This window comes from Engystomops pustulosus, chromosome 6, assembly GCF_040894005.1.
Source record: "Engystomops pustulosus chromosome 6, aEngPut4.maternal, whole genome shotgun sequence".
NCBI lineage: Eukaryota > Metazoa > Chordata > Amphibia > Anura > Leptodactylidae > Engystomops > Engystomops pustulosus.
Window position 1 is genome coordinate 155,914,228 of NC_092416.1, and position 27,550 is coordinate 155,941,777.

Genomic DNA, 27,550 nt, shown 5'->3' on the forward strand with positions numbered 1-27,550 from the left:
CTCCCTTAAAAAATATACTCACACATGTAAGTTACAATCACACACAGTATATACACACACCATATACACATACATACAGCATATACACACATACATACAGTAGCATATACACTCATGCATAATATACGCAGATATACATCATATATACAGTACATCACATATGCACACAGATATAGAGCATTTACCCATCACATATACGATCACATATAGCAAATACACAGATACCTACAATACCATATACAGACATAGAGCATATACACATCCTATACCAGTGATGGCAAACCTTTTAGCGGCCGAGTGCCCAAACTGAACCCCAACCCCCCCTTATTAATTGCGAGGTGCCAACCAAAAATTAAAGTAGTAACATATTGCTCCCTGTTCAACAACTTCATATTTGCCTCCTGAGGACATTAACACAGTAGAAAGATGGAAAATTTCCATAGTTTTAGCTTTGTTCCAGTGTCCCTCCTTACACAGAGATTCGTGGGGCAAGCAGGAGGTCCTCCAAAGATAATTCGGCTCTGTCTACTCATACTCCCTCTTCCTACAGTTCCAAATAGCGAAGTAAGTATCAAACTATGACTGAAAGCAGCATATTTTAAGTAGCTTGGAACTGCAGGAAGATTCTTTGAGTCCTGTCTGGTGTGTTGGGGCGATGGCCCGGGTGCCCACAGAAAGAGCTCAGAGTGCCGCCTCTGGCACCCGTGCCATAGGTTCGCCACCACTGTCCTATACCAACAGGTGCTGGGGTCAACTGACACTGTTGGCCCCATGGCAGCTGCTATGGCTGCTTCCCTGTAGATACGCCCCTACCATAAAATTCACCTGTCATGTAGTTTGTTTTTCATGGACCAACCACGATCATGCACCTCTAGCCTCAGTCTGTGACATCCAGTTTTAGACAAGTTCTTGTAAATCAGTCACAAAAACAAGCATGATTTACTTTATATGCAGCTATTTCTACAAAATATAGATTCTGCTGTGATTTCCTGCTGCGAGACTGGGAGAAGGAGCTGCTTTCAGGACAGCAACATGGGTATATATTTCCATGCATTTGATTTTGGAAAGGAAATAAATCTACTTCAGGATTTTTGATTTTTGTGGTTCATAGAGGGGATTTTAAAAAGGATTTTAAGCCTCCATTTATCACAGACGTTTCAGCTACCACAATTTTTTTTTTTACTAAATAGGAAAAAAATCTCCTGGGTGGATTTTGGAACAGAATTTTTTTCACACCATTATCCTCTGTAAACTTGGTCTTAGTCACTTGTTCTCTGCATATTGACACTGTGAATTACTAATTAGAACTAATTTGTATGAGGCTCTAAATGGTTCCAATCACAAAAATATATATTTTATTAATAATTTTTCCATTTTTATTGTGTGGTGCCCGCATCAGAAAGAGATACAGTAAATTGATTAAGGGACTGATTCACATCCTCCTGGACAGGACTAATACACGTAGATAAAATGGTGCCTTATTAACCCCCCCCCCCTCCCCTATATATATATACAAACAGAACAGTAGATCTAGAGCCACACAAAAAGGAAGCTCCAACATAAACCATTGACATTTTAAGTGTTGACTATGTGACTGGCATGGCCTCCATGGGATAGCTCTTACATATAGAGCAATGCAATCCCATATAGTCTAAATATAACATAGATCATATGCCATCGCTGACACTAATAAATGGTCCTCATAGCGTACGAGTGTTACTACAGCAGATTGGAATGACACAGCAGTAATTACTGCTATCCATCACTGACAGAGACACAGGTTACGTACAAGACCTTGAACGTGAACAGACATGTGAGCAGGTTGGCTTGAAAAATTGGCGGTTTTAAAAAAAAACCTGCCCCCTCAGCAATGGACATAAGATCTGCAGTGCATATAGTGTATCTATCCATCTTTGCCTTAAAAATGTACAAATCTTGAGGCGATATCAGTGGTTTCTTAAAAGGTCTTCTTCTATATGGTCTGCATAAATAACATTGAAGTATCAAACTAGATGTCAATTGATGCCTATCAGCATTTCCTTTTTTTCATAAGAGAAATTGGGGGTCATTTACTAAGGGCCCGATTCGTGTTTTCCCGACGTGTTACCCGAATATTTCCGATTTGCGCTGATTTCCCCTGTATTGCCCCGGGATTTTGACGCACGCGATCGGATTGTGGCGCATCGAGCAAAAACCCGACGGATTCGGAAAAACCGCCGCATTTAAAAAAAAAAATGTGTCGCTTGTGACGCGCTTACCTTCACTCAGCCCAAGCCGGTGAACTCCAGCGCGTTCAGATGCTTTTCAGCGCAGGAGCGCCACCTGGTGGACGGCGGAGGAACTACCTTGATGAATCCCGGCCTAAATTAGGATCACGAGCCAAACAGTGCTACCTATATTTTGATTACTGCAAATCCCATAGGATTCTTAAGGTAGATCTGATGGTAGGTTATTAGTAACTTGCTAAGCCCTAATCTATTTTACCTAATTAAACTGGGGCTACTGGAGCGTGAATTAGCCTTTGCTCCCCCTGGAGAGGCTACTCCATGCCCTCTTCCTATAATTAGCATATTACATAGATAAAGTGTAGTTTAGTATAGCATGAATTGTAGAATTAGGTAAAAATTAGATGAGGGTTTAGCACGTTATAAGCAACCTACCATCAGATCTACCTTAAGATGTAGATTTCCTTTAAGTGATGGACACAGGTTACACATTCCTATGTATACAGTAGGTTGTAAGTACCGATCCAGAGATAATCCTTCTAATGGTGTGAAATAGGCTCATGGTACTCAGTATTGGTTGCTCTTTTCTTACTGATCATGTACATTGCAAAAAATTCAATGAAGCCAATATGACACATATCATGAATCTATATGACAATGTATTGATCCTTGTTCCCTATATTGAATAATTAATTTCAGAAACTAAAGGGACACTATAATATGAGAATACCTCTAGCAAGTAATTGGGGACGACATTTATCTTATAGGCTATATCCAGAAAATGGCCACCAATGTTATAGCTGCCATGTAGGATCAAGGGCATTTTTCCCTAATGGAAGCTGGTCATGTAATGTTTCAAAGAAGCCCAGAATTGATTTCTTCAATTAGATGTGTAATATATATATATATATAAATACATATATAATATATACTATGGTTAAAAAGTTATCAACAACAACCAGGAACATTTCCTGATGCAGAGCTATTTGATGTGTTGTCCATGGTGCTGAACAAAGAGCGGAAGGATCCAATTGTTACAAACCTATCAATGTGACAGTCAATTTGTGAGACAATTCTGTTCTTCTTTGATACGTTTGTTACATGATCACCTTCTCATTGGTAAAACTCGCCCTTAATCCAATATGGCGGCTTTCAAGATGGCGGCCATGTTCTGGACAAGTTCTTGCTGGGGATTTTAGATATGTGATTTTACCTTTTTTTCTGAAATAAGAGGGGGTCTGGGTACTGCAGAATCCACTATCTACAGCTAGCCATATCGCTAGCCATACTCATTGGGGGTCATTTACTAAGGGCCCGATTCGCGTTTTCCCGACGTGTTACCCGAATATTTCCGATTTGCGCCGATTGTACCTGAATTGCCCCGGGATTGTGGCGCACGCGATCGGATTGTGGCGCATCGGCGCCGGCATGCGCGCGACAGAAATCGGGGGCGTGGCCGAACAAAAACCCGACGTATTCGGAAAAACCGCCGCATTTAAAAACCGAAAAAGTGTCGCTTGGGGAGCGCTTACCTTCACCTGGTCCGAGGTGGTGCATTCCGGCGCGATGAGATGACTTTCAGCGCAGCAGCGCCACCTGGTGGACGGCGGAAGAACTACATTCATAAATCCCGGCCGGACCCGAATCCAGAGCAGAGAACGCGCCGCTGGATCGCGACTGGACCGGGTAAGTAAATGTGCCCCATTATTTGTCAGTCAAGCACGTATACTTCATACTTTACATACACACACTTGGTAATCTCCCAAAGAACAAAGTTAAGACATGGTGAAATTCAACATGCTTGATGCGCTCTTGGCTGAAAAATGTACAGGCGGCCCCTACTTAAGAACACCTGACTTACAGATGACCCCTAGTTACAAACGGACCTCTGGTAATTGGTAATTTACTGTACTTTAGCCCTAGGCTACAATAAAGAGCTGTAACAGTTATCACAGGTGTCAGCAATTAAGATTTATTGTTATCCTGGTTCTTATGACAATCCAACATTTTTAATATCCAATTGTCACAGAGACCTCCAAAAAATTGGCTGGGGCTGCAATTATAAAATATACAGTTCCGACTTACATACAAATTCAACTTAAGAAAAAACCTACAGAACTTATCTTGTATGTAACCCGGGGACTGCCTGTAAAGCTTTTCATACAACTTAGATGGATGTCAAAATTTCTTGGGTTGAACCAAACTTAGTCTAATGTGTTTCTTTGAACATCTCAGCAGCTACTTCTGTCTGAAGATGTCTCGGCAGTATTTTCATACGGGAAGTAGACCTTGACCCACCATTCAGATCAATGCCTCTACCAGTTGCTCCCTTACCCCAAATCAAACCCCTTTGGAACACCATTAGGTCTGACAAAACTATATTATAAGGCAAATGTGAAAAAGTGGACGATACCGGTGATGGCACATCTAGCCAGAAGAGTTCAACTTGTCAATGTTCTGGTTATTTCTCCAAACCTTGTACATTCCCTACGACCTATTACCGCCTTGGTCTGACTACTATCGACTTTCTAACAGTAAGTCAAGACTTTTTGATAGCAACTCTTTAGCTTCCTTCTCTGGCCACTTATTAGTCTAGCAGTGTGATAGGGTTAATTAGGTCTAGACACCCGTCTGATGGTTTGTAACCTTGTTGACCCTCCTGACTGGTGCTTGGAAAGTGAATGCCATTTCTCATTACAATTAATGAGCAGAATTGAGTTCTGGGGTCATCACGGCAAGATTGACAGAAATTCTCCTCGGTCTAATCAGGATATGAACGTGTAACATCCGTAATATGGAAATCCATAAGGATCAGAAGGGGCTGGAGAGAATTCTTAATAAGTAGGTTCTCAGGGCATGACACTCTATGGATGCCATAGGGCACTTATTGATGGCGTTGACATCTGAACGCATCATACGTAGAGAGGAAAAGGGAGACATATACTAAATACTATGAGTCACTTCGGTAGCAGGAAGTTATTTGAGATTAAGGTCATTCTATCAATGACAAATTCATCACAGCTGACAGCTTGTATAAACGTTCAAAGAATATAATAGAAGTTATATCGGGAAACTGTACTGTGCAAGGACACACCTAGATGTCACTTCATTTATACATATTTAACTACAACCACGCAATGTGGAGTTTTGAGAATAATTTGCTTACGAAATGTAATATTATAAGGAATGCAGGCGGCAACAGAAATTATTTCCTTTGGAAAAAAAAAATCGCAGAGGCTTCCAAAGTGATCACTAAGCTTAACCTCTTAACCACCAGCCACTTTTTGGTTTTTTAGTTTCCATTTTTCACTCCGCATCTACAGAAATCTTTAGAAACTTTTTTATTTTATTTTGTGTAACAAATTGCAATTCATAGTGACAGTATTTAATATTTCATGCCGTGCACAAAAAAAAATAGGCATTTCCTGTTACGGGGTTAAATGCTTGGAATAACCTCTATTATATTTTGATAGATCGAACATTTTGGGACGTGGTAATACCTAACATGTTTATGATTTTTACTGTTTATGTATATTTATATTAGTTCTATGGAAAGGGGGGAGATTTGAATTTTTAGGTTTTTATTTATTTCTTTATTTTTTAACTGTTCTTCACTTTTTCTTTTTTTTTTTACTATTTTTCAGACCCTCTATGGTACTTTAACCCTAGCTTGTCTGATTGATTCTGACATATACTCCCATACTACAGTATGGCATTAGATGGGGTTTTTGCACATCATCTATTACAATGTGTAAATCGCACATTATTAGCCAATAAAACGGCTAATCCAGCAAATTGACGCCACCTAGCAACTAGCCATGTCTTTCATTAGTCAGGAGTGTACCCGAACCCTGAACACAAGCTTCAGGTCCACTCTTCTCTAGTAATTATCATAACGTAGAGGATGAAAATGAGGCGTAACTTGAGGGTGTGCAGAGGATGTGGTCGCAACTGGGCCTAAGAGGCTTTGGGGGCCCATAAGGTGTCACTTTCCCATATGAGAAGACTAGTACTATGAACCATACATTATAGTAGGGGGCCTGGCACAGAGTTTGCACTGGGGCCCATCAACTTCCGGCTAACTCACGCCATGCTGATTAACCCGTGACATCTTACAAAATTGTTATCTCAGGAAAGAAATAATATGAATAAACGAAAGAAAGAAATAATAGACAGTAAATCTATCAATTATTTGAAAAGTTTGGCCCAAATAACAGCAATCTCTGTCAAACAGTCATCTCTGGATTATAGATCCTATATATTTTAGGAAAAATTATCCTCTGGATTTTGGGAAACTTGCTTTTATGCTATAATTTTTATGGCTACAAATCAAACACGGATCAATTTTGCCAATTTTGATTGCAGCCTGTGGTCTGAAAAATTATCCATATTGTATGGGAAACAAACACCTTAGGGCAGTGATGGCTAACCTATGGCACTGGTGCCAGAGGTGGCACTCAGAGCCCTTTCTGTGGGCACTCAGGCCATCACCAGAGATGACTCCAGGGATCTTCCTGCAGTCCCAGACAGCCCAGGACTTGCTGTGCAGAGGTACTTTAAAGTGACAGCTCTACCTGGGACTATTTTCTGCTTTATTGGTGTCCTCAGGGTGCTGGTATCAATGAAAACTGTGACAGAGAAGGGAGTATAAATCACAAATTAAATTTCAGTGTTGGCACTTTGCGATAAATAAGCGGGTCTTTGTTGTAGCTTGGGCACTCGGCCTCTAAAAGGTTCGCCATCACTGCCTTAGGGGCTCCCTAAAGCTACTGGCCCAGCCCCCCGCGTGTAATTTCACCGACTAACCATGCTCCCATTTAATGGTGTAGATAATGATATTGAACCTCTCAAAATTTCGAAGCATATCCAACATAGACGCTATACTAATATTAGGGTTCGTCGTCACCACACGACATGTTTATACATTACATTTTTTAATAATAATGTCCTCATTTGTTCATTTTCCCCTGACATTTCCCAGCAGCAACTGAAAAACATGTTGTTACATCCGAGGAGGTGAACTGGGACAGGAAAGGCAAAACCACATTGTCAATAAGACTTTTTTGTGCATCAGCTATAAGCGATATTTATGTGCGCCGAGCAATCTGCATATTCACAGGGAAGGAGCGGCTGTGGATGAGAGACACGTTAGGGGGGGCATTATTCATGAGGAGAGAATTGTGACAGATTAGCATATTCTGGAATAGGAGAGGCAGAAATGAGGTTTGTGAGGTGTGAGGCAGACACTGGGGAAGGCTGGGACAGCGAATAACATGGCTGTCACTTCTCCCAGCCGCAGTACAATTATACAACGTGTGCTGCAAGTGGTGAGGAGATAGAAGAGACACATAGATCACCAATAGGTAAAGGATTTGCGATGGACGAGATACTAAAGTGTGTACATGCGCAAGTCTATAGGTGACACTCCAGATCTTTTCTGTTAGGACACACATAGCCATCTCTATACTACAAGATCAACTTCCGCTCCGTGATATAAGGCGAATTATATCTGTACTGTGACTATTATAGTTTCTTTATGGATACTGTGAGATGGCATTTTGTGTGTATTATTTCAGTACTGTGACATCACTGTGTGTATCATCCCTGTACTGTGACATCACTGTGTGTATTATTTCTGTGCTGTGACATCACTGAGTGTATTGTCCCTGTGCTGTGACATCACTGTGTGTATTATCCCTGTACTGTGACATCACTGTGTGTATTATCCCTGTACTGTGACATCACTGTGTGTATTATCCCTGTACTGTGACATCACTGTGTGTATTATCTCTGTACTGTCACATCACTGTGTGTATTATCCCTGTACTGTGACATCACTGTGTGTATTATCCCTGTACTGTGACATCACTGTGTGTATTATCCTTGTACTGTGACATCACTGTGTGTATTATGCCTGTACTGTAACATCACTGTGTGTATTATCCCTGTACTGTGACATCACTGTGTATATTATCCCAGTACTGTGACATCACTGTGTGCATTATCCCTGTACTGTGACATCACTGTGTATATTATCCTGTACTGTGACATTACTGTGTGTATATTATCCCTGTACCGGAATTAGGCACAGCCCCCTAATCTTGTTAGCTGTGGCCACCAGTAACGGGATTGGGCCACTGTGTGATGAGGAGGTCTGGGGGCACACTTATTAGCCAAGATTAAAAAAAAGTAAACTGAATGTTTTTTAAATATATATAAAAAATACTCGAAAAATTTTACATGAAATAGCATGTCGTTTTTACCATTTAGATCACAATTTACAATTACCCCTGTAATTAGAGATCACTGTGTGCATTATCCCTATACTGTGACATCACTGTGTGTACTATCCTTTTACTATGACATCACTGTGTGTATTATCCCTGTACTGTGACATCACTGTGTGTATTATCTCTGTACTGTGACATCACTGTGTGTATTATCCCTGTACTATGACATCACTGTGTATATTATCCCAGTACTGTGACATCACTGTGTGCATTATCCCTGTACTGTGACATCACTGTGTATATTATCCTGTACTGTGACATTACTGTGTGTATATTATCCCTGTACCGGAATTAGGCACAGCCCCCTAATCTTGTTAGCTGTGGCCACCAGTAACGGGATTGGGCCACTGTGTGATGAGGAGGTCTGGGGGCACACTTATTAGCCAAGATTAAAAAAAAGTAAACTGAATGTTTTTTAAATATATATAAAAAATACTCGAAAAATTTTACATGAAATAGCATGTCGTTTTTACCATTTAGATCACAATTTACAATTACCCCTGTAATTAGAGATCACTGTGTGCATTATCCCTATACTGTGACATCACTGTGTGTACTATCCTTTTACTATGACATCACTGTGTGTATTATCCCTGTACTGTGACATCACTGTGTGTATTATCTCTGTACTGTGACATCACTGTGTGTATTATCCCTGTACTATGACATCACTGTGTGTATTATCCCTGTGCTGTGACATCACTGTGTGTATTATCTCTGTACTGTGACATCACTGTGTGTATTATCCCTGTAATGTGACATCACTGTGTGTATTATCCCTGTACTGTGACATTACTGTGTGTATTATCCCTGTTCTGTGACATCACTGTGTGTATTTTCCCTGTACTGTGACATCACTGTGTGTATTATCCCTGTACTGTGACATCATTGTGTGTATTATCCCTGTACTGTGACATTACTGTGTGTATTATCTCTGTACTGTGACATCACTGTGTGTATTATCCCTGTCCTGTGACATCACTGTGTGTATTATCCCTGCACTGTGACATCACTGTGTGTATTATCCCTGTACTGTGACATCACTGTGTGTATTATCCCTGTACTGTGACATCACTGTGTGTATTATCTCTGTACTGTCACATCACTGTGTGTATTATCCCTGTACTGTCACATCACTGTGTGTATTATCCCTGTACTGTGACATCACTGTGTGTATTATCCTTGTACTGTGACATCACTGTGTGTATTATGCCTGTACTGTAACATCACTGTGTGTATTATCCCTGTACTGTGACATCACTGTGTATATTATCCCAGTACTGTGACATCACTGTGTGTATTATCTCTGTACTGTGACATCACTGTGTGTATTATCCCCTGTACTGTGACATCACTGTGTATTATCCCTGTACTGTGACATCACTGTGTATATTATCCTGTACTGTGACATTACTGTGTGTATATTATCCCTGTACCGGAATTAGGCACAGCCCCCTAATCTTGTTAGCTGTGGCCACCAGTAACGGGATTGGGCCACTGTGTGATGAGGAGGTCTGGGGGCACACTTATTAGCCAAGATTTAAAAAAAGTAAACTGAATGTTTTTTAAATATATATAAAAAATACTCGAAAAATGATACATGAAATAGCATGTCGTTTTTACCATTTAGATCACAATTTACTATTACCCCTGTAATTAGAGATCACTGTGTGCATTATCCCTGTACTGTGACATCACTGTGTATTATCCCTGTACTGTGACATCACTGTGTGCATTATCCCTGTACTGTGACATCACTGTGTGTATTATCTCTGTACTGTGACATCACTGTGTGTATTATCCCTGTACTATGACATCACTGTGTGTATTATCCCTGTGCTGTGACATCACTGTGTGTATTATCTCTGTACTGTGACATCACTGTGTGTATTATCCCTGTACTGTGACATCACTGTGTGTATTATCCCTGTACTGTGACATTACTGTGTGTATTATCCCTGTTCTGTGACATCACTGTGTGTATTTTCCCTGTACTGTGACATCACTGTGTGTATTATCCCTGTACTGTGACATCACTGTGTGTATTATCCCTGTACTGTGACATCATTGTGTGTATTATCCCTGTACTGTGACATTACTGTGGGTATTATCTCTGTACTGTGACATCACTGTGTGTATTATCCCTGCACTGTGACATCACTGTGTGTATTATCATGTACTGTGACATCACTGTGTGTATTATCCCTGTACTGTGACATCACTGTGTGTATTATCCCTGTACTGTGACATCGCTGTGTGTATTATCCCTGTCCTGTGACATCACTGTGTGTAGTATCCCTGCACTGTGACATCACTGTGTGTATTATCATGTACTGTGACATCACTGTGTGTATTATCCCTGTACTGTGACATCACTGTGTGTATTATCCCTGTACTGTGACATCATTGTGTGTATTATCCTGTACTGTGACATCACTGTGTGTATTATCCCTGTACTGTGACATCACTGTGTGTATTATCCCTGTACTGTGACATCACTGTGTGTATTATCCCTGTACTGTGACATCACTGTGTGTATTATCCCTGTACTGTGACATCACTGTGTGTATTATCCCCTGTACTGTGACATCACTGTGTGTATTATCCCTGTACTGTGACATCACTGTGTGTATTATCCCTGTACTGTGACATCACTGTGTGTATTATCCCTGCACTGTGACTTCACTGTGTGTATTATCCCTGTACTGTGACATCACTGTGTGTATTATCCCTGTACTGTGACATCACTGTGTATAATATACCTGTACTGTGACATCACTGTGTGTATTATCTCTGTACTGTGACATCACTGTGTGTATTATCTCTGTACTGTGACATCATGCATCGTGCATTACTGGCTACAATATGTTTTAGCAAAAAAGAAGTTATTTTATTTATTTTAATTTGTTTAAGGTTTTCATAACATTTCGTTCTTATTATATTAACTGGGTTGGCTACTAATCCCAAATTTTAACAGGGTAAGTATTAGACCCTATTATACTTACCCTGTTAAGTCTGGAAGTCACATGACCCATGGCCCCCGGCAGCTGATCCAAAACTTTAACAGAGTAATTATACAATGAGTGACCTTATCAGGGTCTTATACTTACCCTGTTAAAGTTTGGGATTAGTGGCCAACCCCTTTAACTACCATTACCATTGCAGCTTTTTCTAGTACAACCCCTCTATGACATTGGGGCAGATTTACTTACCCGGCCCATTCGTGATCCAGCGGCACGTTCCCTGCGGTGGATTCGGGTCTTCCGGCGACTCACTAAGGTAGTTCCTCCGACGTCCACCAGGTGTCGCTGCTGCGCTGAAGAGCATCGGAACACAATGGAGTACACCGAGCCGGGGTGAGTGAAGGTTAGCGCGTGCTGAGCGACACTTTTTTCTTTAAATGCGGCGGTTTTTCCGAGTCCGTCAGGTTTTTCTTTCGGCCACGCCCCCGATTTCCGTCACGTGCATGCCGGGGCAATACAGGGAAAATCGGCGCAAATCGGAAATATTCGGGTAACACGTCGGGAAAAAGCGAATCCGGCCCTTAGTAAATGACCCCCATTGAGTCATTTTGCATTGAAGAATCGGAAAATAAACAAATCAGAGGTTTTGTATGTGTTTTACCTGCAGATTACGGCAATCTTGTAATGTCTAATTGTCTGCACTTATTTTTACAAGGCAATCACATCTTTCTCAGTTCTAGAAACTGACAATTACCACTTCTGAAAACTGTGGCAAATCCAAGTCAGAATGTGAAAATACTTCATATTCTTTATTTGTTTTTATATAACAAGCAATGATCTAAAGCTGAAGAAGAAAACTGTAACATATAACAATAGGCTACGACTTACTATTTGATGCAGAAGAAACTCAAACAAAAACATAGCAAAGGTCTTACCCTATTTCAGCATTCACAGCTTCTTGGCAAAGATTTTGATCAGATCTGCTGATTCCATTGATTTTTTGCTAAAGGAGAGAAAAATGTATGAAAATAAAATCAGATTTAGACTAAACATGGGTATTGTAAATAGACTACACAGAAATACATAGGTCTGGTATGATAAGTACATATCACTATTATACACACAGTGATGTGACAGTACAGGAATAATACATACAGTGATGTCACAGTACAGGGATAATACACAGTGATGTCACAGTACAAGGATAATACACACAGTGATGTGACAGTACAGGAATAATACACACAGTGATGTCACAGTACAGGGATAATACACACAGTGATGTGACAGTACAGGAATAATACACAGTGATGTCACAGTCCAGAGATAATACACACAGTGATGTGACACTACAGGGATAATACACACAGTGATGTCACAGTACAGGGATAATACACACAGTGATGTCACAGTACAGGAATAATACACACAGTGATGTCACAGTACAGGGATAATACACACAGTGATGTCACAGTAAAGAGATAATACACACAGTGATGTCACAGTACAGGGATAATACACACAGCGATGTCACAGTACAGAGATAATATACACAGTGATGTCACAGTACAGAGATAATATACACAGTGATGTCACAGTACAGGGATATTACACAGTGATGTCACAGTACAGGGATATTACACAGTGATGTCACAGTACAGGGATATTACACAGTGATGTCACAGTACAGGGATAATACACATAGTGATGTCACAGTACAGGGATAATACACATTGATGTCACAGTACAGGGATAATACACATAGTGATGTCACAGTTTGGGGATAATACACACAGTGATGTCACAGTACAGGGATAATACACACAGTGATGTCACAGTACAGGGATAATACACACAGTGATGTCACAGTACAGAGATAATACACACAGTGATGTCACAGTACAAGGATAATACACACAGTGATGTCACAGTACAGGGATAATACACACGGTGATGTCACAGTACAGAGATAATACACACAGTGATGTCACAGTACAGGGATAATACACACAGTGATGTCACAGTACAGGGATAATACACACAGTGATGTCACAGTACAGAGATAATACACACAGTGATGTCACAGTACAGGGATAATACACATAGAGATGTCACAGTACAGGGATAATACACACAGTAATGTCACAGTACAGGGATAATACACATAGTGATGTCACAGTACAGGGATAATACACATAGAGATGTCACAGTACAGGGATAATACATACAGTAATGTCACAGTACAGGGATAATACACACAGTGATGTAACAGTACAGGGATAATACACACAGTGATGTCATAGTACAGGGATAATACACACAGTGATGTCACAGCACAGGGACAATACACACAGTGATGTCACAGTACTGGGATAATATACACGGTGATGTCACAGTACAGGGATATTACACAGTGATGTCACAGTACAGGGATAATACACATAGTGATGTCACAGTACATGGATAATATACACAGTGATGTTACAGTACAGGGATAATACACACAGTGATGTCACAGTACAGTGAAAATACACATAGAGATGTCACAGTACAGGGATAATACACACAGTGATGTCACAGTACAGGGATAATACACATAGAGATGTCACAGTACAGGGATAATACACACAGTGATGTAACAGTACAGGGATAATACACACAGTGATGTCATAGTACAGGGATAATACACACAGTGATGTCACAGCACAGGGACAATACACACAGTGATGTCACAGTACTGGGATAATACACACAGTGATGTCACAAAACAGGGATAGTACACACAGTGATGTCACAGTACAGGGATAATACACATAGTTCTGTCACAGTACAGGGGATAATACACATAGTGATGTCACAGTACAGGCATAATACACACAGTGATGTCACAGTACTGGGATAATACACACAGTGATGTCACAGTACAGGGATATTACACACAGTGATGTCACAGTACAGGGATAATACACATAGTGATGTCACAGTACAGGGATAATACACACAGTGATGTGACAGTACAGGAATAATACACAGTGATGTCACAGTCCAGAGATAATACACACAGTGATGTGACAGTACAGGGATAATATACACAGTGATGTCACTGTACAGGGATAATACACATAGTGATGTCACAGTTTGGGGATAATACACACAGTGATGTCACAGTACAGGGATAATACACACAGTGATGTCACAGTACAGGGATAATACACACAGTGATGTCACAGTACAGAGATAATACATACAGTGATGTCACAGTACAAGGATAATACACACAGTGATGTCACAGTACAGGGATAATACATACAGTGATGTCACAGTACAGAGATAATACACACAGTGATGTCACAGTACAGGGATAATACACACAGTGATGTCACAGTACAGGGATAATACACACAGTGATGTCACAGTACAGGGATAATACACATAGAGATGTCACAGTACAGGGATAATACACACAGTAATGTCACAGTACAGGGATAATACACATAGTGATGTCACAGTACAGGGATAATACACATAGAGATGTCACAGTACAGGGATAATACATACAGTAATGTCACAGTACAGGGATAATACACACAGTGATGTAACAGTACAGGGATAATACACACAGTGATGTCATAGTACAGGGATAATACACACAGTGATGTCACAGCACAGGGACAATACACACAGTGATGTCACAGTACTGGGATAATATACACGGTGATGTCACAGTACAGGGATATTACACAGTGATGTCACAGTACAGGGATAATACACATTGATGTCACAGTACAGGGATAATACACATAGTGATGTCACAGTACATGGATAATATACACAGTGATGTTACAGTACAGGGATAATACACACAGTGATGTCACAGTACAGTGATAATACACATAGAGATGTCACAGTACAGGGATAATACACACAGTGATGTCACAGTACAGGGATAATACACACAGTGATGTCACAGTACAGGGATAATACACATAGAGATGTCACAGTACAGGGATAATACACACAGTGATGTAACAGTACAGGGATAATACACACAGTGATGTCATAGTACAGGGATAATACACACAGTGATGTCACAGCACAGGGACAATACACACAGTGATGTCACAGTACTGGGATAATACACACAGTGATGTCACAAAACAGGGATAGTACACACAGTGATGTCACAGTACAGGGATAATACACATAGTTCTGTCACAGTACAGGGGATAATGCACATAGTGATGTCACAGTACAGGCATAATACACACAGTGATGTCACAGTACTGGGATAATACACACAGTGATGTCATAGTACAGGGATATTACACACAGTGATGTCACAGTACAGGGATAATACACACAGTGATGTCACAGTACAGGGATAATACACACAGTGATGTCACAGTACAGGGATAGTACACATTGATGTCACAGTACAGGGATAATACATACAGTGATATCACAGTACAGGGATAATACACACAGTGATGTCACAGTACTGGGATAATACACACAGTGATGTCACAAAACAGGGATAGTACACACAGTGATGTCACAGTACAGGGATAATACACACAGTGATATTACAGTACAGGGATCATACACATTGATGTCACAGTACGGGGATAGTACATGCAGTGATGTCACAGTACAGGGATAATATACACAGTGATGTTACAGTACAGGGATAATACACACAGTGATGTCACAGTACAGTGATAATACACATAGAGATGTCACAGTACAGGGATAATACACGCAGTGATGTCATAGTACAGGGATAATACACACAGTGATGTCACAGCACAGAGACAATACACACAGTGATGTCACAGTACAGAGATAATACACACAGTGATGTCACAGTACTGGGATAATACACACAGTGATGTCACAAAACAGGGATAGTACACACAGTGATGTCACAGTACAGGGATAATACACATAGTTCTGTCACAGTACAGGGGATAATACACATAGTGATGTCACAGTACAGGGATAATACACACAGTGATGTCACAGTACTGGGATAATACACACAGTGATGTCACAGTACAGGGATAATGCACACAGTGATGTCACAGTACAGAGATAATACACACAGTGATGTCACAGTACAGAGATAATACACACAGTGATGTCACAGTACAGGGATAATACACACAGTGATGTCATAGTAAAAGGATAGTACACACAGTGATGTCACAGTATAGGGATAATACACACAGTGATGTCACAGTACAGGGATAATACACACAGTGATGTCATAGTAAAAGGATAGTACACACAGTGATGTCACAGTATAGGGATAATGCACACAGTGATCTCTAATTACAGTGGTAATAGTAAATTGTGATCTAAATAGTAAAAACGACATGCTATTTCATGTATCATTTTTCGAGTATTTTTTATATATATTTAAAAAACGTTCAGTTTACTTTTTTTTATCTTGGCTAATAAGTGTGCCCCCAGACCTCCTCCTCTCACAGTGGCCCAATCCCGTTACCGGTAGCCACAGCTAACAAGATTAGGGGGCTGTGCCTAATTCCGGCTGCTGCAGAGGTGCAGTAACCAAGGTGAGTAATCTGCTGGCTGGCGGTTCAGGGGCAGGTCACTTCTTCCATGCACTTTCTGCCACCCACAGGCCTGGTATTAACTCTTTCTTTACTAAGAAGGATTCCTATAATAATGTTATATATTCTATGAGACTTATTAAAAAACAAGAATAAAGCAAACTATATATGGAAAAAATTATACACTGATTTCTTTCTGTTATATAGACATGAATAGAAAAACTGACAGCACCGGCTGTAGGACCAGGGCAGTCACACTGCGGTCATGTAATACACAGAGACTGCTAATAACAGAGCAAAGCTTCCAATAAGAAGATTACACATATCATTGTGTACCTTATACCTATTACCAGGGAGAGCAGAAGTAAAGAATTGTACAGGGGTGCAGCTATAATACACCAAAACTGTTCTTGTCCCAGGAGATACGTTTCTGCCAGACATTTAATCCTCTTTGTATATTGAGATCACATGATTGTCAGATGCTTGGCGCTCACACGTGTGCACCATCCTAATGTAACAGAATAAAGGAAATCTATAATAAATAATAATATTATTAAGTCCATCATTGCCAAAATGGTGTCTTGTTCCGCCAAAAATGACATCTAAAACAGCTACATACACAAAAGTATAAAAAAAAGTTCAGAATATGGTGATGCCAAAAATGTTTTATCTTTTTGCTAAGTTTTAAACAAATTTTCTTAGAGGTATCTAGACACAACAAAAATATGTAAAACATACTGAACTGTGATGCCTGCTAGAACGTAGGTTTTTTTTTGTCAATTCCATCGCTATTTACAAAAGGTTTTGTATTGGCAAAACACCAGTACTAATACAATGGGGCACATTTACTTACCCATCCTGTCGCGATCCCCAATGTGCGTTGTCCGACGAGGATTCGGGTCTGCTGCGATTCACAAAGATCGTGCGTGATCGTGCATGTGTCGCCTCCCCACTCAGGTCCGCCGGAGTTCACCTTCTTCTTCCCGGTGCATGTAAGTGCTGATCTTGCGACACAATTTCGTTTTTAAAATTCTGCGGTTTGTCCGAATCAGTCGGGTTGTCCGACGTCTACGTCCCCCGATTTGTGTCGCATGCATGCCGGCGCCACAATCCGATCGCTTGCACCGAAAACCCGGGGCAATTCAGGGCAAAACGGTAAAAAGTCGGGAGACCCGATGAAAATGCGCTGTTCGGACCCTTAGTAAATGTGCCCCAATCGCTGTAATTAGATTGACCCATTCTGATATTTCGGAATAAATTATATAAAAAGAAAACAGCACAACATTGTTTCTTTTCCCAATTTTTTCCCCTAAAAAAACCCTGTTTTTTTCCCATAACAAACTATATCCAAGCTATTACTCGGCCTGAAGAGATAGTGCCTGCCCCCTCTAATAATACTATTAGTCCTTTTGGCAAGATATTTACATTGATAAATGGGATCTTTATAGATAAGAGACAGCTAAAAAACCATGTAGATAGGAAAGGTTTAATAAAATTTGATTAGAACTAAATGCAAATGTATCTTCTCTCCATATTTCAATTATACTGTGTTAGTGTGATGTTAGTGCCTCGGCTGCTTTATGTGCTCTTCTATCTCACGCTGCATATAAAATACACCCTAGTTTTACTTTTTAGTGTTTAACTCTTTAGTGACTCTTGAAGAATTCTGTGAAATCGGCAGAGTAGCGGAATAGTTGCTTATTCACACGTTGCTTATTCATCTGATTATATGTTTTTACATTTCATTACTTTCCCGGAACGTAGAAATCTGCTAAGGATCTGTGCATGCGCCCAATCTCCACTGCACAATCAATGACCCGACCATAGAAATGCGCATGTGCCCTAATCCGCATTTGGCATTTCTGCAGTGCAGACCCTGGTTTTCTGCGTTATCGAAGAATATGATGCCACACTAAAAGGTTTATGCATCTAATGCATCCTATTTCTGTATTTTTGGGACTAACATGTATTCCCTGCATAGTCAACCCCTTGCCCTGCCTAATGTGTCTATCTTGTACAACCCAATTCTCAAGATAGATGCTGGTCCCAAAAGTGTGGCCAGTATCTACAACATGTTTAACCCTGCGCCATATATGTTTAGGATGAGGATAACCCTTTAAATCATAAATTGCCTCACCCAAGATATGACATAAATAAATGTCCAATAAATTCCCATGTCAGCTCTTTTCAGATTTATCTTATTTAACCAATTTTCCAAATATCACTCATACAGGGCCTTTATCAGTCACATATTTAGGAATCCATTATATATGCCATAAATACAGGGTCGGCTCCAGGTTTCAGGAGGGCCCCTGGGCAACAGAGCCTCAGTGGGCCCCTTTGCAGTGAACTCACATGGCAGCATTAAAAATTCTGAAACTAAAACAGTTCTACTATTCCCTAAAATATTCCCTAGTTTATCATCCCAAACAGCCCCCTCATGGTTATTTATATAAAGCCCCCCCCTCACTCCTATGGATTCATTATGTACAGCATTATGTGGGCCCCCCAGCAGCTCTGGGCTCTGGCAGTTATGGGTATGCCCAGTGCTGGTGCCAGTCTTGCATAAATAGCCAAGATGGGTATAAAGCAGATTAAGACTGTCATGAGCCCTGGGCTGTATGAATATTATAGCCTCTACAAATCTGGAATCACTTCCTACATATGGTTCTACAATCAATCAATTCCTATCAAACTATCAAACTATAGTTTCAGGGCTTTTCGAGGAGCTTCAAAGGTCCTGAAATGGCTCATGTGTACATGAGTTCTGTGAGGAGGAACATATGTATAGGGTTTTCCTTGGTGAAGGTCCTTCTCAGTGTAAAATGTGGTGGGTGGTTTGGGTACCCATGGGCCCCTTAGAAGGCTTTGGCCCCAGGCTACCACCCAACCACCTACACTCACCGGCCACTTTATTAGGTACACCATGCTAGTAACGGGTTGGACCCCCTTTTGCCTTCAGAACTGCCTCAATTCTTAGTGGCATAGATTCAACAAGGTGCTGGAAGCATTTCTCAGAGATTTTGGTCCATATTGACATGATGGCATCACACAGTTGCCGCAGATTTGTCGGCTGCACATCCATGATGCGAATCTCCCGTTCCACCACATCCCAAAGATGCTCTATTGGATTGAGATCTGGTGACTGTGGAGGCCATTTGAGTACAGTGAACTCATTGTCATGTTCAAGAAACCAGTCTGTGATGATTCCAGCTTTATGACATGGCGCATTATCCTGCTGAAAGTAGCCATCAGATGTTGGGTACATTGTGGTCATAAAGGGATGGACATGGTCAGAAACAATACTCAGGTAGGCTGTGGCGTTGCAACGATGCTCAATTGGTACCAAGGGGCCCAAAGAGTGCCAAGAAAATATTCCCCACACCATGACACCACCACCACCAGCCTGAACCGTTGATACAAGGCAGGATGGATCCATGCTTTCATGTTGTTGACGCCAAATTCTGACCCTACCATCCGAATGTCGCAGCAGAAATCGAGACTCATCAGACCAGGCAAGGTTTTTCCAATCTTCTACTGTCCAATTTCGATGAGCTTGTGCAAATTGTAGCCTCAGTTTCCTGTTCTTAGCTGAAAGGAGTGGCACCCAGTGTGGTCTTCTGCTGCTGTAGCCCATCTGCCTCAAAGTTTGACGTACTGTGCGTTCAGAGATGCTCTTCTGCCTACCTTGGTTGTAACGGGTGGCGATTTGAGTCACTGTTGCCTTTCTATCAGCTCGAACCAGTCTGCCCATTCTCCTCTGACCTCTGGCATCAACAAGGCATTTCCGTCCACAGAACTGCCGCTCACTGGATGTTTTTTCTTTTTCGGACCATTCTCTGTAAACCCTAGAGATGGTTGTGCGTGAATATCCCAGTAGATCAGCAGTTTCTGAAATACTCAGACCAGCCCTTCTGGCACCAACAACCATGCCACGTTCAAAGGCCTCAAATCACCTTTCTTCCCCATACTGATGCTCGGTCTGAACTGCAGGAGATTGTCTTGACCATGTCTACATGCCTAAATGCACTGAGTTGCCGCCATGTGATTGGCTGATTAGAAATTAAGTGTTAACGAGCAGTTGGACAGGTGTACCTAATAAAGTGGCCGGTGAGTGTATATTATAATCCATTATGGGTATATCCCATTAATATTGGTTGGGTTTCCCAGTTGCATGTACAGGATACATGTATAGTACAAGAATCCTGGGGGATTTGCTTTAAGTATTAATGTTCCTTTCTGTGTTAGGACACATTTCTTTGGCAGTACTCTGTACCCCATACATGTACGTGTATTATACACCTCCTCATTATATGCACTGGCAAACCATCAGGAGGAGGAGGGGGAGCAGCTGGAAAGGTCACATTAATAATACAGACTGAAGGATGCCTACGGATATGTATTTTTCATGAAACTTTCATTTCCACCAATCTATTTTGCATAGTAAATCAACACCTCTATGAATGATATATTTGGGCTGCCTCATATCTCGGTGGCGGATAGATTCATATAGATGGGGTTCTGTCTGTGTATATTGTGAGCTCTCATGGGTATTCAGCTTTGTCATCCACTCCATTTCATAATGGCCTCTCTGCTATTCATGATCATAAATTCTTTGTCTGCACCGTTTCTTTACCACTAGGGATTTACGTTACAGATGTCTACATTTTTTCACACCAGAAATCCAGTCTTCAGTGAGAACCTGGGTCAAATGTTTGTTACAAGCCTATAGTTCCATATACCTTCTACTAAAAATGGCAATATAACAATGGTAGCTGAACATGCCAATTTTGGTGGGACCATGCAACCGTTTAATATGTAGGGATTCTTTAAAGGGGTTTTCCCACAAAACAAGTTAGGCCCTATCCTGTGAGATCCACACAAATCACGAGAATGGGAGGTCCGATGGGGTCAGAGGTACCTCCATCGGACCCCTCGTCGCTCCCCGAGATGAGCGGAGCAGACAGCCATGCATGTCTGTTCTGCTACATTCATCTCTATTAAGCTGACAGAGATATCCAAGCGTCACACTTGGCAATCTTCGTCAGCTCCATAGAGATTAATTTCTGCGCTCAGCAATCAGTTCCATAGAGATGAATGGAGCAGAACGGACATGTGGGGCAGTCTGCTCCACTAATCTTAGAGAGCACTGAGGAATCCAAATAGAGGTACCTCGGACCCCATCGGACCCCTCAATCTCGTGATTCATGGGGGTCTCATCAATGAGACTCCGACCAATCAGCAAGTTGGGCCCTATCCTGTGGATCCACATTGATATTGGAATATAAGATAAATAAAGAGTCGAAACTGCCAAGTAGTTGCCAGTTCTGATAAGACAGGGGAGCACCCACTCTTCCAGACACCGGACTCATATAAACACTTATAAATTAGACTTCACATATTTCATATATTGAGTACATGCTGGGAGTTGTAGTTGTACAACCACTAAAGAGCACTGATCCTAAGAATAGTTGTATACCAAAAAATTGCAGTCCATAGCCGGTAGCGTAGCCACATCTACTTCCTGAAAATAACCCATTGAGAAAAATACAGTATAATTCGCCCTCATTGTAATATTCCTTTTCTTATTCCACCCCCAGTCGTTCAAATCTTCTAGTTTCAGCTAATGACGTTCAGACAGTTTACCTCACATCAGGTGAATGGACTCATTTTCCTAGTCCCTCTTTTTCTCTGCTGTTGAAAGGATAAAAAAAGCCTCCCACATACCCGCTGTGTGTATAAGAAAGCATAAGCCTGAGTCGTGTGTGACTTGTGTGCGTGCAGTAGTGTAGCTCTAGAAGGTTTCTTGTGCTGTGGTACTAAATATTCCCACAACTTACACAGAGGGGCTTATTTACTAAGGGTTGCAGATCGCACTTTCGTTGGTTTGTTTGCTGTTTTCGGGATTTGCACAGCTTTGACAGGTATTTAACAGGGGTTTGCACTAGGATTGTGTCGCCTGTGATTGGATTTTGGCGCATCTGCGCTGGCTTCCATGTGACAGAAATCGGGGGGTGGGTGGGAGTCGATTGCCGTTGGAGGATCTGACTTATTCGGACTCAGCGAACGATTTAAATGTCAAATTGTGTCGCAAGCACTTAGATACACTGGGAAGAAGATGGTGAACTCCAGCGGACCAGAGCGGGGAAGCCACACATGCAGGATATCGGGCGCACAAGCTAAGTGAATTGCGACAGAGTGCATGATCGTCAGACAATGCACTTTCGGTAAACTCTGCGGACGGGTAAGTAAATGTGCCCCAGAATATCCAGTGGGACCCTCGTAATATGGCTATTGACGCTCCACTGGGGGATTCTGGGAAATATGCAAATATGTTTTCCAGGATTAGTTAAGGAAAACATTGCCTCTTCTGGCTAACTTGTAGGGCAGCTCCCAAATGGGCTAAGTCTCCATAAGGAGGGCTGTTACTTCTTGGCCTCAGTCAAAAGTCTCTCACATAGCTAATCCAATTCCCTACACTGTAATAATGAGATGCAAAGACACGAAAACAACACTGTCTGCATTGCTAAAATATCCTAACACAGGAAAGTGCTTCTCTTCTCCACTTATCATCCTCCTGCCTTTCCTCCTAATATGCATTTTATTCTAAAAATCTTATTTCTTTGTGAAAGAGGTGAGCTCTATGGAGAGCATCAACTGACAAGATACAAAGACATGGAAACAGTTCTGTCTGCAGTTGGGAATCTGCTCCTTCTGGAATAGATATACTGGTTTGGCTTTAATCCTCTATCACAGTGGTGGCGAACCTATGGCACGGGTGCCAGAGGTGGCACTCAGAGCCATTTCTGTGGGCACTCAGACCATCACCCCAGGACAGAGTTCACCAAATAGGACCAAATACACCAAATCTTCCTGCAGTCCCAGGCAACTAGAGAGATGCTGCTCTCAGCGCTCTATTAAAGCGACACTTCATTGGCTGTTGGAAAAGTGAGAAGGTGTGGACTGGGCTGCATTATCTTTGGAGGCCATCTTGCTGGACCCACAATACTTCCTCTCCAGAATGAGACCATGGAGAGAGGCTACAATGAGAGTCTGAATTTGCCTTCTTTCAACTGTATTGGTTGCCTCAGGGGCCGATATGATTGAAAGATGCGGAAGAACAGGTAGCAATAAGTTACTGCTTAAAATGTCGTGTTGGCACTTCACGGTAAATAAGTGGATTTTGGTTGTAGTTTGGGCACTCGGTCTCCAAAAGGTTCGCCATCACTGCTCTATCATGTCAATAGGCTTCTTGAAAGTCATGCTTGATGTTTAAGGGGGTGTCTTACCAGGTAGCCGAAAGGAATTGTTTTTCTTATCCCATCCTGGAAAAAATATTTGTATATTTCTGGTATTGCAACAAGTGAAAGTGATTGTCCCTTAAAAGACACTTATCGCCTATTCACAGGATAGATGAGAGATGTCAGATGACTGGGGGTCTGGCTGCTGGATGTGATGTCAGAAGAACTAGGGGTTGAATATCCTCCCCTGTGAATGAGGAGTCTGTGTTTATATGTGATGCGTGGTCCATTCACTTCTATGAGGTTCCGAGAGTCCCATCACCCATTAAAAATGAGGTCAGATGTGCACCCTAACATTTAATTCACATGGAGAACTGGGGGGTTAATTGCTAAGGAAAATTACTGTGGATTAGCTACATACAATTTGGCGGCAGGAACCCACTAGAACTGACCCATAAGTTTACAACAAATTAACACTTGGTAAAATATCCTTATAGATAAAAGTGCTTCCTTCTCCACTTACTTTGGCTCTTATCTTCCTTCTACCTTTACTACTAATCTTTTTATTCTGAATATTTTACTTCTTTCTGAAAATCTGCTTTCTAGCAAGACAGACAGTTGCTCATTGAGGTGAAGCTCTATGGAGAGGGGAGGGGGATTAGTGAGTCACAGCAGCTAGGTCTCCATCCACCAGCACACAGGATTACACATTTCCTATATGGAGAGATCAGAGCTGTCAGGTTAAGAAGATTACAAGTCAAATATGGAACTGAACTAGGTTTTTTAAAATCATTTAAAGGGAACCTACCACCACGAATCTACCTATAAAGGTAGATCGGGTGGTAGGTGGATGTATGGGACGTGAGGATAGCCCTTTTTAGAGCTAATCCTCACGTCCCCTCTAGCGTCACATAAACTTTATTGCCCTAATATGTTAATTTAATTAAGCGGCTACCGGGGCGTGGAGTAGCCGGACACGAGGCTACACGGCGCGGCTACTCCACGCCCCAGTAGCTGCTTTCCCCCGCCTACCCATGTGATCTTCGGCGCGCAGCTCCTGGCAGCTGCGCGCCCTCGTCCGAGAAGCCGGAGTTCTGCGCATGCGCAGCAACTCCGGCCAAGATGCGCGATCTCGGGAACGAGGCCGGAGTTACTGCGCATGCGCAGAACTCCGGCTTCTCGGACGAGGGCGCGCAGCTGCCAGGAGCTGCGCGCCGAAGATCACAGGGTAGGCGGGGGAAAGCAGCTACTGGGGCGTGGAGTAGCCGCGCCGTGTAGCCTCGTGTCCGGCTACTCCACGCCCCGGTAGCCGCTTAATTAAATTAACATATTAGGGCAATAAAGTTTATGTGACGCTAGCGGGGACGTGAGGATTAGCTCTAAAAAGGGCTATCCTCACGTCCCATACATCCACCTACCACCCGATCTACCTTTATAGGTAGATTCGTGGTGGTAGGTGCCCTTTAAAGGAATAACCCTTTTAAACATCTATAATAAAGATCTATATAAAAATGATTTCTGAGTCAGATGTGGGATGTGGGGTTCCTTATCGCCCTTTAACTTGTTAGCCAGCTAGAGACTGGACAGATGAAGCGCATTGGACCCATCTCTGGTACGTAACGTGAATGCACAGTAATTCAATGAACTCGGAGCGCTACACCCGACTTGTGCAGGCGCCGTGCCCACTGTACATGCACATTGAATCCGGGTGACTGTGCCGGCACAAGGAGCTCTGGAACGAGGTAAGTATAAAAGTTTTTTTTTAATTTTAATAGTGGGCACAGAGGGATTACAGAGGTTTAGTGTTCTTTAGGTGTCCTTTAGTCCTCTCATTTATTTTACTGATACATAAAATCAATATTGTAAGTTATAAGAATTTAAGGGATGCATAGCACCAGGGCAAACACACGCCAACATGAGACCTGACTATGAATATGGATTTACACTGCTCATAGCACCGGGTTGCCTGACCCTCCACTCCAGTTTAATAAGATCCAGGATACAGATTCTGGTCCGCATATCCTATAGCCGATGCGCTGCCTTCCAGCGTGGAATAAGCCGGTTTAATATGCCGTATACCCCTGAAGAAATGGCATACAAACAGCCGCCGTCATAATAAGGCGGATGCAGAGCACAGGGCAATGCGGGTGAGTGCAGGAGCAGCAGCTGGTTCGGGCTGATAAGCGAATTTGCTATTGGGAGTTCTTCGTAATCAGAGAAGTTTTATTATGAGGAATTAAATCTTTCGGCTGCTTTATTTCGGATATTAGAATATACAAGGTGCTGGGCGCTGGGAGAGGCAGGTGCCAGCATAGAAGAAACCAGATAAAGCTAATGGTTTTAGGAGGCCGGCAGGGATTGTTTTGTGGCGGGAGTGAAACCTTCTCCTTTATCTCCTCATGTTGTTGCCTCCATCTGCAGGAATGTGCAGCCCTCCGCGTCCGGCTCTGATTTACAGGAGATTCTACAGAAGACACTGATCCCACCCGATCTCCTGTATTTTGTCCACCGGTGGCATCACATCTGGAAACCGAACATCTGAGTCACAATTTCCCATTGCTTTTCTGGAAGCCTTGGTGATAAGGAACTTGTAGACTTCATTATATTTTATGATAATTATTACAATATTTGTTCCACCATCTTCTGCACTTTCCTTGTGACTTCTACAATGTTCTGGTTTTGTTCTACAATGAAATAGGCAGGACTATATTATGTATGGAGCCATACTAGGGCTCTTAGTATAGAGCATTGTTTCAGGGGTTTATCCACCAATTACAACTTGTAATGTCAGACTGCGGTTCTTTGGGTCCAGGTAAGATAATTCTGGAGCCCAAACTCTCCATCAACTCCTATAGAATCGAAAATCTAGAAGTCTTAAAATTGTGTTGTCTTCTCTCTAGTCATCTGCGGTTGAGCACTGGGTTAGTGGCAAGGTCCAGGGGTGTAAATACAGCGGTAGCAATCATAGCAGCTGCTATGGGGCCCGCAGTGTCCCGGCATCAAACCTGACACACTAAAGAATGGAGGATGTGCACCATTATATGCATATTATGCTGCAACAGTGCACATCTTCCACCGTACACAGCATGAATCAGCAGCTTAAAGGAAACCTACCACTGCTCGCATGATAAAATCATGCGAGCAGACCACCTGGTAGGCTATTTAATACTGATGCCGGCACATACTTTAGTTAGGCACGGCGATCGTTAGTTTAGCTAAAAAACTGTTTTACTTACATATGAAAATAGCCCTCCGGTG

The 27,550-nt window shown here is 41.9% G+C and overlaps 1 protein-coding gene across 3 annotated transcripts in view; it reads right to left on the minus strand.

Annotated features, from left to right (window-relative positions):
* The window catches only part of TNRC6C (trinucleotide repeat containing adaptor 6C), a 159,645-nt gene that overhangs the window by 82,451 nt on the left and 49,644 nt on the right, over positions 1–27,550 (minus strand). For all 3 annotated transcript variants that reach the window (XM_072111986.1, XM_072111985.1, XM_072111984.1), the window contains exon 3: positions 12,414–12,481. In XM_072111986.1, the coding sequence (XP_071968087.1) occupies positions 12,414–12,481 (68 nt within the window). The remainder of the gene's footprint in view (positions 1–12,413; positions 12,482–27,550) is intronic.